Below are 13,585 nucleotides of genomic sequence, written 5' to 3' on the forward strand. Positions count from 1 at the left end.
CATTCAGTCTCATTCTATGCTAATAGGCGCCGTCGTTTAGGCAAAGCATTTGTCACCAACTTTCATTTAGATCCTGCGACCAAACAGGAGTGGGAGGACTGGACCCACAAACTGGTCACAAACTACTGTGAGAACCAACTGCTCCAGATGCTTTCAAATTGCTCTTGTGATAAGTTGGTTTAGTCTGCGCTGTCAAACACCTCTTGGCAATTGGCATACAGGTAGCATCGTTTAAAGTGAATAACTTATATGTTACAGTTCAATTTCAGGGTGAAACGACCGACAATACTTTTAAAGAAAATATAGTTTCCTCTTAATAAACCATCAATAATACATAAAATAATTTAATATATATATTTGGAAATAAATAGAGTAGTGTTTTAGTTAAGATAATATATACAAAATTTTGAATAATACATACAAAATTAAAAATTTTCAAATATAAAGTTGCACTTAAATGAATGTATGATGTAATATATTACATTATATATTTTTGTTTCATAATGGGATGAATTTCACTTTAACTACTATAGCACAAAATTGTATGCAGATATACAAAACACACCAGACTGATGCATTTACCTTAAGACACTGTTTTTATTGGGAAGATTTATGCATCAATCAAATAGTGTTTTAAATGTATTTCTCGAAATGATTTGTGAGATGTTTTGAATACGCTTAAGATATATTCTATATTCTCTATAATATGGTTTTAAATGTATGTATTTGTACGTATAGGACATGTTTCTGTGTGTTGTGCACACTGTGCCCCCTTATAAAAAATGGTTGCATGACCCCCCTGAGTAAGTGTGTGTGTGTCTTTTACGTGAGCGTTGACATATGGTTATTAAACTTAATGTACCTTAGCTGCGGCTTTCAATTAAGCTGGTTTGCAGCCAGTCTGTTGGACTGAATATGCGCTTTCTCATTTTCTTCTCGCTGTATTCTTTCCTGAGCTCATAAAACAGACAGAGAGGCTGAAATGGCTGAAAACAGAAGCGGTTGATTGTAATGGAGGCTATAGTGGGAGGCGGTTTGTTTGGGCTGTATTGAGCCGGAAAGGTGGAAGATTAATGCCGAAACAGATAGTGATGAGAAATGCAGAGGGAGAGAGAGATTGATTTGCGTATTGTCAACGGAAAGACAGTGAAAAATGTGGTGGAACTTCTCTTTTTTCCTTCACACATGCACAAAGATGCTAGGGGATGCACAGACTAGTCGAGTAGTTTAGATCTTCCACTTGTTGGGTTTATGGGAACTACATTACATAAGTCACACAAAATTGTAAACGCTTTAGAAGTCGTCTGATTTCTTCACCTGAAAAAAATCTGAATTGTGATTGGTTGCTCTACATGATGTCAGAATATACAGTAAATGTAAAACACAGAATATTAAAGACATAGTTCAACCAAAAATGAAAATTCTGTAATCATTTACTCACCCTACTATCATTTCTATTATTATTTTAAATCTGTAATGCTTTCTTTCTTACGCAGAACACAAAAGAGGATATTTGGAAGAAAGTTGGTCATCGTGCCGGCATCCATTCACTTCTATTGTATGGACATAAAACCAATGCAAGTGAATGGGTGCCAGTTAACAACATTCTTCAAAATATCTTAATTTTTGGGTGATGTTCAATAATATGGGAATAAAATGAGCAATATACCAAGAATGAATAGAGACTTTTCTATTGAATACTGTTGATGAAATTTATCAGACAAATCACGTAATTGAGTCTAAATGTGTAATTCAACAGAAACCCCATACAGTAGATATTCTGTGTTTGTATGTTTGTCGGCATTGATATTCATTTGCATCCCCGGTGCCTTTATATTTACAGTTCCTCTTGAATTTATGATTTATTTTCACGGTTCCTCATAGTTTCTGTCGTCTTTTCTCTCAGGTCCGCTTCGAGTGGTTTCTCAAGCTAAATTGTTCATTGATCTGCTCGCCATCATTTTTAATGTACTGCACGCACACACACACACACACACACACACACACACACACACATAGGCCATCGTGCATAGTAACACCCTCCAAATAACCAACAGCACAGTAAAATCCATCATTTACCCAACCGCTGAAAAGGAAGAGATAATTCAAACAACCGACAATAAATCAAATAAAACAAGTGAAATGAAAATTACAGGCTCTTCCTCTTTCCTACTTGAAATATGTACTTTGACGCTCGGCTAGCCAAGCCTTAGTGACCTGAGGTACTAACCTTAACAAGTGTATGATAAAGCAAATAATGCTGTCCTGCTGTCTTCGATCTAAGTGTAAACATTTGATATCATTTTACATGAATTGTAGTTTGAGTATCTGATCATTTCTTCGTGTACACACAGAAAGGCCCGGTGATTAAACATGACATGAACAGATTGTTGCTATTAAAGGTCCAATATGTAACTTTTTGGAGGATCTATTGAGAGAAATGCAATATAATATACATATATATATCTTCAGAGGTGTATAAAGATCTTGTATAATGAAGCGTTATGTTTTTATTATTACCTTAGAATGAGCTATTGCTATCTACATACACCGCAGGTCCCCTTACATGGTTTTGTTTCTACGGTAGCCCTAAACCGACAAATATGTTATCTCCTTTAGCAGAGAAGCTGACGTGACGATGTCTTAGTTTAGTCTCAGCCAGGGATGGAGTGAGCCGTTTGTTGCAGTTCGCAACCTAACCACTAGATGTGGCTACATTTTTTAAACTGGACCTTTAAATCATTCATACCAGTCCATAATGATTAATTTAATTTCCTTTACACGAGTATGGTTTATTCTAAAAACTCAAGAAAGAAAATGGCTAAAATAGATGGGAACTTGTAGTTGTACAAATGTTGATCCGTGTTACGTATTATATTGTGAGTCCCCTGATCTGCGTCATATAACGCAACACTTAGTTGTGTCTTTTTTGTTTCGTGTTACAGATTCGCCGTGGAAGGTTTACATGGCTGACGTTAACCCTGCACTTACCAGTTTGTTAGTCAGTGGTTTGACACCGGCCAGGACATATCAGTTCAGAACATGTGCCGTCAATCAGGTGGGACGTGGACAGAACAGCCCCGAGACAAACAGGTAAACTGATACACATGCTAGTCAAAGCAAGACTTTGAGTGTTGGCATATCTGGTCCATTTAACCGACATGTGCATCTGGGGCGCAGAGCGACCAACTATGGATAAATATATAAAAGTAGACCAGCATGCGAAGAAGTAGTACGTTTTTCAAATCAAGGTGTAAAAAGAAGTTTTGAGAAACGATAAGAGATGATAAAAGGTTTATGAGTGTTTGTAGCCGTCTATCTAAAAGTTCTTGCTGTTTGACAGATACATCAGAATATACGGTTGTGCCTGAGGTTACGCTGTTTACTTCCTATAAACTGTCTCAAACAAAACCCTTGAACATCTTATAAAGATTCACACTCAGAAAGAAATGTATTAACCGTGTGCTCACTCACGCAAGGAACTTGGTAATGGAATCTGCCAAAACTCATAAATCCAACATTTTACTAAAAAAACATATTTACAGAATCATCCAAACTCGGATAATATAGATTTTAATCTTTACAAAGAGTTCAACGTTTAATGCATTCATTGTCTCAAAGCGAAAATGTTGCACATTCGCAGAAACTAGGGCAGCCAGCCAATCCGATTAGAGCAATAAAAAGAGCCATATTCAGTAACCCTTGCTATTTTAGTGTGCATCAAATGGTCCATGAGATGACATATGACAAGCACGCAGACATCCTCAGACATGATGTTACTGAAGTGTGAGGACAACATTTGAACCCTATGAAAAGAAATCACGGTTGTAATTGAATTACATTAAACGCTCTGATTGAGACACATTAACACAAAAACAGAAAACTATATTTAGAGGTGTGAGAGAGCGTTTCTTAAGGAAAGTTTTGCGTACGATAATCATTTAAATCTAAACTTGGCCATAGAGGACGTGTTAGCTTACATGGCCCTTATTCGTTCTACACTATGTACGGTTTGCGTTTTTACAACGACTTCATTTCGAATGGAATCCAAATGCCTAAAGAACTTAAAAAGTCCACAAAAGGTTCAAATGGCAAAGAGCTGAACTCGTTTTGCTAAAAGGCAGGCAGATGGCCTGCTCGGTATCCAAGGACATGTTGAAAACGCTTGTCATGCTGTTTTGCAGATCTTCACTTCTATTTCAAGTCAGTGTCCATTAAACTGACATCCTGTTGAATAGTAGCTAGTCGCGCCAAAGCCTCCCTCGCTCTTATAATGGCTGCGTTTAATGTGGAGATCGCCGCTAAAGTGGGTTTGCGCTCCTTTGATCATTTGTACGTACCGTACGCTGTTTCGTCGCGTTTAGATTTCACTCACCGGAAGTACCTGAAGCATGTTTACATCGACCCTTACAATTTCGAGGACAGACTGTCAATCAGCATCAAGTCTTTTTCTTCTACATAAAAGCTTTCATCCTGCGCGAGATTCATCGCTTCATCATGTCACCTGAATTTCCCAAATGCTTTTCACCTATTTTAGTCGCTGAAAAAACGCGCGACCGAACCTCATTTAGAAATCACCTGCTATCGCGTGTCTGAGTGTTTCATTTTAAATGCCCAGTGATAACAAGAGGAACAGTTGAAGAGGAAGAGAAACACAAAAACTCTAATATTGATGGAGAGGAGGGCACTTATTAAATTTTGAGCACCTACTGCATCTGCTTTGGCCTCATTTCCAATTAATGTCTGGATCTTCATCATCTATATGAAAAATTCAAACCTCGGATTCCTCTATTCTTCTTGTTCGGCTTTTGGCCTAGGTCTATCAAAGACAAAGTATAATAACTCCCTGAATACGTGCGAAATAATTCTTTTCTTTTTTCGTCATTTATTAATGTTCTTATCTTAAATATTAAAGGTCGCTTTATATGTAGAGGTGCATTCAAATTTGGCACACTGCAAACAAAGTTAACTGTTATATGTTGTTATATACAAATAACACTGAAGGTTTTGAGTATTTGGACATTTTAACATATAAACCTTTTGGAACATATGCATATTTAATATGATGGCTCTAAGGAGACCCGCGGCGGTCAGTGTCTGAATTACAGAGATACAATACTGAAGTTTAAATAACGTCTGCCAACCTGCCCCTTTCATACGGCCGATGGTTGACTAAAACGAATGTTTCTTTTTTTTGCTTTTATATTGGTTTAGGATGATAATTGTTTATTTGACAAAACATCAGTCAGACTTAGCAACTTCCTACAAGATTGCTTGCTTGGGGCACTATGAGGTTTGCTCACTTCATCAAGCTAATAACCTTTAAACCGCAGATTAGAGCCCTGGATTGTTTATCGCCCGCTCTGGGACTCTACAGTCTCTAAAATTCTTCAGACAGACGCTCAGTGCCAAAACCCATGCTATTGATCATGGTAAGAAAATAGAGGATTTGCTAGTTCACGCAGTTGAATGTAAAAAAGACTTTGCAGTTTCTGTAGTTTATTCATAAAATGTATAACGTTGTTAAGTTTTTCATCACATTAGCATCATTTTTAACATCATAAATGATTTTCTCACTTGTTTGCGATTGAATACTTAATTTGTTCCCATGTGGTTTGGGAAAAAAACTATATTTCCGCCCCACGGTAAGCAAGAAGGGCTGATGGACGGTTTTAAGGGTTATGCCAAATCCCATTTTTATTAAACATACAATATTCATGTGAAAGAATGTAATATACGTGCACTTTTAAGCCTTGCAGTTTTAATAAACAACCAATTGCTTGCTTTAGAAGGATCAGCGTAAAAATCAAAAGATATGTTTTTCCAGTTTCCTGTACACTCTTATAGAACCGGGTTAAGCTAAAGATGTTTGAGTGAATATCAAGGTTTTTCTGTACTATTTAAGACTCTATAGACACCAGAAGGATCGATCTCTCCAGAACTACTGTATAAGCTACCCTACAAGCGATGAAACTTTTAGAACGTATACAGGATTCTAGGAGAAATCTCAGAGATGAACCTCCAGCTCGTTTTCATGATGCGATTCGCATGATGTTATCTCACGCTTTTATTTTGTCAGGCTGATGCTGCGAGAGGAACCACCCAGCGCGCCTCCCAAAAACATTGTGGCTAGCGGACGAACCAATCAGAGCATCATGGTCCAGTGGCAGCCGCCCCCAGAGCCACAGCTCAATGGAGTCCTCAGAGGATATGTGCTCAGGTATAAAATAAACACCCAAAAACGAAAATTCTTTCATCGTTTATAATGGCCCCTATTGTATGGACATTTCTTAAAATATCCACGCTTGACTGGATTTTCATTTTTGGGTGAGCTTTCCCTTTAAGGATGTGATGGGCGTGTATGAAAATGTTGGATCGATGTGCGCATCATTGTGTGAATGATTTTCTCTCTCTTCACACATGCTGTAAAAAGATAGCTTCGCTATTAACACCCACTGAATAATAGATAGTTTCAATGCGACAACATAAATAAACGTTACTGCGCATGCGCGTGTTCATGTGCTGCCCTTAAGTTCCGGTACACATTCCCAAATAATATAGTGCATGTAGATTATGTCAGGTAACAAGTGAAAGAGACCGAGAAAAACTGTTCGTGGCTAAACTTGTCTCTCCAATATTTAGAATTTAGACTGCGATACCAAGCTCAACTGCTAGATGTCAATGTTTCATACGGTTTCTTTAAATGTGACAAAACTATAGGACCCATTTAATATGATTGATCGCCAAATTGTTTATTTAATACAATTATTATACAATCAAAAATTATATAAATTCATATTAAAATATTTTAAATGAAATATAAATAGTTGATATTATTATTTTATATTATATTATATTATCCGATGAAGTGCTCTATAGTATCTTAGAAATGTCTGTAAATAGAGAATTTTTTGCTGTACATGACCAGAACACATTAACAGCCACCTCGACAAAATCTCAAAATCTGCTAGCCGATCTGACTCAAACCAACATCTGTGGGTCCGAGCTTGACATTTGTTGTCATTAGCTGGTCCAAGCTGTTTTAGATGCTTGATCAGATGGATCACCAGCTGATAGGATTGAGGTTGATCTTGAAAAAGTCTTATACAAACCATGAAAACCATCAATCCTAAATGTCAACAAACTTTGAGCGGGTCTGATGTTATAGGAAATGACACGCATCAAATGATACGAGATTTTATTTGTCAGAATTACTGTAGCTCATACCATTTACGTAAGCCTTCAGATTTTAGAGGACACAATTAACTTCGCTTCAAAAGCATCTCCTGTTTCAGGGTTTAATTTTTTATTGAAAATAAGGTTGAAAATGTTCAAAAATGTTTGAATGTAGAGACTAGAATGTATTAGACTAGCAAACAACCACAGCAAATCTCCAAATCGCAACACAAGAAAAAGCTCTCAAAAGACTTTAGCAACACGCTGTGCACAAGCACACCCTTCTCACATTCTCAGCAAAAATGTCTCCTAAAAAAACACGTTCTCTCTCCTCCTCCCACTCAGATATAGATTGGCGGGTCTGCCCGGTGAGTTTCAGCTGAAGAACATCACCAGTGCAGAGATTAATTACTGTCTGATTGGAGACCTCATCATCTGGACGCAGTATGAGATCCAAGTGGCTGCCTACACTGGAGCTGGTCTGGGGGTGTACAGCCAGTCTGTCACTGAGTACACACTGCAAGGAGGTAAGACAATCACACACACACCCATATACACAAATACACACAGACACAACCAAGCAAAACATTGTTCTAACTACTATTCCAACAGTTAACTATGGTTTAACTAAAGTAGTAATAGTTCCCTTTGGTTTTAACCTTGGTAAAAAATCTCGGTGACTAAACTTCCGAGATTCACGGTGGATGTTTCTACGGTTGGTGCAGGTCGTGCTTTGATGGTTGTCAGGGGCCGTCACCAATTTTACTCTCAAAGGGGTTTTCATAATAAATACTTTAGGTTACTTTGTTTTGTACCCCAAGTGGTGAACCGTATCGCTTGTCACGCCATGTGGGTTCAATCCCAACGGAAGAACATTAGCGTATTTTGTGACCGTTACTACTTGAGTTGAAGTACTTTACCCAAAAATTATTTGTATATTTTGAATAACATTGGTTACCAAAGAACACTGGCTCCCATTGACTTCCATTGTATGGACACACAACCACTGAGACATTTCTCAAAATATATTATTTTGTGTTCCACAGAAGAAAGAAAGTCCTACACGTTTTGAACGACCTGAGGGTGAATTATCATTTTTGGTTAAACTATCCCTTAAACCGAACGACGTGGGGAACTACTGACACAAACTAAGACACATAAAACCAAAAGAAGTATCACGAGAACCGCAGCAAGACACTCGTCAGGTTGCTAATATCATAAAGGATCTAGCGTAACCATGGGAACCATAAAATCCATTAGCTGGCTTTACTGCCCGGATTGGTCATCTAAAAGAAGAGTCAATTTATGGTCTCTGGGCTAACACTGACCATTGGCCATTAATTAATCTAATTTGCTTTATATGTCTGAATTTGTGTGCCCGTGCGCGCAGAAAATGTGTGGGGGGTGTTCTGAGTTTCCTGAGACGCGATTATTCATATTATTTACTGTCGGCGTAATGATATTCCTGCAGAGATTAATAGAGACTTACGATCTTAATTAAAAGAACCTTTTTCGTGCACTGTCAACAAAGCCCTTTCCACACTTTTGCAAGCAGTTTTGAGGTCATACACTTTTGGATGTGTATGTGGGCAAGAGCAACGTGTTGTCCTTTTACGTCCCTTGCAGGATGAATCACTAGTGTCTATTCCAATTGGGTGATGTCTAATCTGTTATTAAAAGGCGTGACCTTACTTCTCCCAAAAACGTCATCATTGACTCACCTTCGAGTCCAAATCTGTATACATTTCTTTGTTCGGTTTGTAACTGGTGCTTAGAGTAGGTGCCCTAACTGTTCATATACTGTCAAGTGCAAAATTATAATTCTTTTTATATGACCGAATGTCTTGCAGTGCCCACAGCGCCCCCACAAGACGCGGAGGCTGTCGCGGTCAATTCCACCACCATCAAATTCACCTGGACGCCGCCACCTCAACAGTTCATCAATGGCATCAACCAGGGGTACAAGGTAAAGCACAAACGATCTAACATATCACATTTTGGTATGTATATGTGTATACAAATTTGTAATACAAATACAGATTCATAGTCAAATAGTACATTTATGGAAAAAGGACATTCTCATTGTAGAGAGCAATTGGTTGGACCTTTAGGTTTTAATGTTGCAAGCTCAACCTTTACTGTACATCTAATTCGTATTCGTCGGTGTCTCCCTCGTAGTTGCTGGTGTGGCCCGAACACTGTCCAGAGTGCGTTACCATGGTGACTATTGCTCCTGAGTTCCACGGATCACGTCACTATGGATACGTTACCGATTTAAAGAAGTTCACATGGTATGAAACGGCGGTGCTTTGTTTCACCACGCCTGGCGACGGCCCAGCTAGCACGCCACAGCTTATACAGACACATGCTGACAGTGAGTACATACCAATAAGTTACTTTAACTTATTGGCAAGCAAACACATACTAACCCCTGACCAGTGTTGGGTAAGTTACTCTGAAAAAGTAATTTATTACTAGTTACATACTCGATAGTGTAAATATATTACTGTACAAATTACTCTCTCCAAAAAGTATTGAACTACTTTATATTACTTTCTACAAACTATATCAACATCGATTAGTAAAGTGATTCAAGGATAGACACAACATTATATAAAACTACATAAAGTATTATTATAAACTGACTTAAGTATTACATGAATGCATTTTAAAGTTAGACTATGAATTTGAATGTCAATTCCACTATGGTATACATTACACAGTATTTAGTTCAATTACATCCGAAGTAACTGTAATTCAATTACAGAAAAATAATATAATACATTTTGTTAAGGGAAAAGTAATTCAATTACACTAACTAATTACTCAGTAACTAGTTACACCCAACGCTGCCCTTGACGGAGTATTAACCTATCATTACTGAAAACCAACCCATTCATTTCAATGGGATTGGGTGCATCCTATTCGAAAGAACATTTTCCGAATCTCCTGATTCTCATTTTTTTCTCCGTAGTAATCTCGCATGTATTACAGGAGAGATCATGTCTGAAACTCCCAGTCAGATCTATCTGTGTAAACTCAATGTTTCATTCACGAGGAACATCTGAGAGTTGATACATCAAAACACGACTGAGATCTCCAATTAGCCTAGTCCGATATCATGAGTCATAAAAGAGCAACCTCTGAGCAATTAAATAGTCCTCAGGGATACAATGTTTTCTTTTCCGATTTTGACACTCGGCAAACTTGCGGATCCCCACGCACACTTACAGTCAGTCTGTCGGTAGTTAATTGGCGGTGATCGACTAACAGTACGCTCTTTATTTCAAAGCTGTCCAGCCAGCATCGAGAAAGATATCTCGCTGCAAAAACAAGCCTGTTTGTTTGACATTTCAGCCTGCAGAATCAATATTGAGGAGAAATCTGGCCCTTCGACTATGCATACTGCAATTTGCCACGTAATTGTGCTTTTACATCGCTATTGATATGCCTTTTGGCCGAATATATATTGGCCACCCCAGCTCCGCTTTTGTGCCACGCCGCAGGCGCGGAGAGTCGGCTTGGGCTTACCTGCAATTATTGCAGCAGGATCACTTTTGTTAGTCAATTCGCATGTGCTCGGTATTGATTGTCCTATTGCGCACGAGCGAGCTAATACACGCGTGCAGCTGTTAACAGACAATGTAATTTTCATCAGATGATAACAGCTTGTGGTCTTCTCTGTTCTGGGGAGCCGCAGGAGCTTGTTTCATATGAATAGCTCAATCAGACCAACAGGTTGGATAAACGTAAATCATTGTGTACACAGATGCTTCCCGTCTCTCAGGCTTTTATTTATTCTGTTTTAGGTGTAGCCACGTTTTCATGCTAGCAAAATACACCAAATTCGTTTCATTTATGCAGCTGGATATTTTGATTGAAGTTTTCTGGTTGTTTAAAACTCTTGGATGGTTTAATTTGACTGCAAATGAAATGAAATCAGATTTAAGCAGATCACATTTTATGTCGCCAAAGCGAACAAGAATAAATACATTTAGCAAATAAAGGCAATATATTGAGTTGTTGCAATTCATATTTTTATGAATTCAGAACTGAATTCAGGTTTTGCTGAAGAGCCCAACTGAATGGAATTCAATTCCTCATTTATTCCATGAAGAAAGTACTCGAAAATTTACACATTCGCTACATTTATTAGCATAGATTATTTTATTAATGTTCCCTTACCAAATATGTTGTTGACGGAAAGCAGAAGGAAAACAAGAACCGGATCCACATGCAGTAGGTGCCTTTGTGTTGTCTCAAAAAGCACACAAGTTATGTTTTAGGAAGTAATGTTTGCTAACAGTACTTAAATTAGCTTTTTAAACTAAGGCCTAGTCCTGGTTTTTAAATCCCTGTCTGGGAAACTGCCCCAAAAACACATAAGGGTAATTCCAAGATCAACGGAAACACGGCGGAAAACATACAACAATGATTCACACCAGACTATAGAGGCTATGCATGTGTCGTCACTTTACCACGTGAACACCTCTTGAGCACGCCCCCATGAGTGGCAAAACACTCCAGGAAATGCAATTCCGCACAACATTTTATTCTCCAGGAACACCAGATTCCTCTTTAAGTCGTAGGGAAGCCGTAAGGTTCACCGTTGAGTCCAGCTGCTTGTAATTTCAGCAATAATTGCATGTTTTAGTCTATGTCTCATTGTTTCTCCTATTGCCCTCAGCCATTTTCCTGTGTGTTTTACCACTCAGGGGACCTCGTCCTGTCGCTCAAGGGGGCGTGTCCCGGCGTGTTCACTTGGGACGGTATGCCAATGCATACCCTCTGCTGAACACAAGGGCTATATATACACACGGATGAAGGGACAAAGTCTTCAGCAACAGGGCGTGACAATTGTTTTTAAAGTACAGATTGGAATAATAATTTAAAAACCGCATGTAGCTAAAGCAAAGATGTACATAAAAAAAGCTGTTTACCTACAACGTGAATAAACTTGTCGGAACGTACAAAACGCAAGCGAATAAATCGATTTTAAAGTACTTTAAAGTACAGACTGGAATAGAAACATTCAAGTAAAACCGAGCGCATGTAGCTAAAGCAAAGATGTACGAAAAAAGTTGTTTAACTACAACGTGAATAAACTTGTCGGAACGTACAAAACGCAAGCGAATAAATCGATTTTAAAGTATTTTAAAGTACAGACGGAATGGAAACATTCAAGTAAAATGTAGTGCTTGTAGCTAAAGAAAAGATGTACGAAAAGAAGCTGTTTAACTTTGACATGAGTTGTTATAAAACGTAAGCGAATAAAGAGTTTGATTTGGGATTCGAATGAAGTGCAGTCAGTTAAATGGACTCGTGCGTTCTCATAAGCACGGGTGATTGATTAACTTGTCAGTCTAGCGTGACGACCGGCTCTGATAAGGTCCGCTTGACAGTTGGGGCGCGAGAGTTTGCCACACTCGCGTTAGATCTAATGAGATTGAAGGTTTATCCGCACACATTAAGCACGGAGATTTTCAGGCAACTGTCATGTTCGTCTGTCGGATTTATTGTCTTGCGGGGTTTGTACACATGATTGATTAACCACTAAATGACTGCTAACGCATGAGGGTAATTACCAACAAATACATAATTCGCTTTCGCCCATTTGCATTTGTGATGGAACGCTTACACCAGGGGTAGAAGGTAAAGCACAAACGATCTCACATGTCACTTTTTGGTATGTATATGTATGAACAAATTAGTAATACAAATACAGATTTATAGTCAAAAAGTACGGCAAGGTTTTCGTGGACCGAGGGTAAACCCTTTACCATAAGCGAGTTTCAAAGCATCTAAAGTACTGCCAAATAAATAATGAGCTTTGTTCCAGTCAAACTAACACCGTGCATATGCTAGCAATGAGAGCGTTGATAAATCTACTGTGTATTCATGGTTTAATATCCCCTTACAGAAAGCTGTGTTGTTTAAAGATGAATCGTCTTCTGTCTTACATCTCTATAGGTGACCTTCGGATTCACAATGCACCCTGTGTAAATTTAAAGCTAACTCACGCGGCCATAAAGCACACTTACATTCTTCAGTATGGTGGTGTCTCAAGCATGTAACCTCACAACCATAAATCATTTAGCTTGTTTTAAATGTAATTTACACCAAACATTTGTAGTTTTTTAAATGCTTACAATTTGTGACATACAGACTACAGTCACACTTGTGTATGTTTCTCTTGGCCTTTGTCCAGTAAAACTACATCTTGAGCTGGACGTGTGTGCGTGTGTGTTACAGAACCAGGTCCAGTCTCTCACCTGAGCTTTACAGAGATCCTGGACACATCTCTGAAGGTTAGCTGGCAGGAACCCAAAGACAAGAATGGCATTATCACAGGTGATAATATTCTATAACCATCCAATCATATTTACATTTGCATTTGTTCATTTAACTC

The 13,585-nt window shown here is 38.3% G+C and overlaps 1 protein-coding gene across 1 annotated transcript in view; it reads left to right on the plus strand.

Moving 5' to 3' along the window:
- Nucleotides 1-13,585, plus strand: part of sdk1b (sidekick cell adhesion molecule 1b) — a gene marked incomplete at its 5' end in the record, with an annotated part of 158,331 nt that overhangs the window by 105,622 nt on the left and 39,124 nt on the right. The window contains 6 exons of the mRNA XM_079462738.1: nt 2,946-3,093; nt 6,080-6,220; nt 7,522-7,703; nt 9,027-9,142; nt 9,355-9,550; nt 13,429-13,527. Coding sequence (XP_079318864.1) covers nt 2,946-3,093; nt 6,080-6,220; nt 7,522-7,703; nt 9,027-9,142; nt 9,355-9,550; nt 13,429-13,527 — 882 coding nt within the window. The remainder of the gene's footprint in view (nt 1-2,945; nt 3,094-6,079; nt 6,221-7,521; nt 7,704-9,026; nt 9,143-9,354; nt 9,551-13,428; nt 13,528-13,585) is intronic.

Source organism: Barbatula barbatula (assembly GCF_947034865.1).
Source record: "Barbatula barbatula genome assembly, chromosome: 8".
Taxonomy (NCBI): Eukaryota; Metazoa; Chordata; class Actinopteri; order Cypriniformes; family Nemacheilidae; genus Barbatula; species Barbatula barbatula.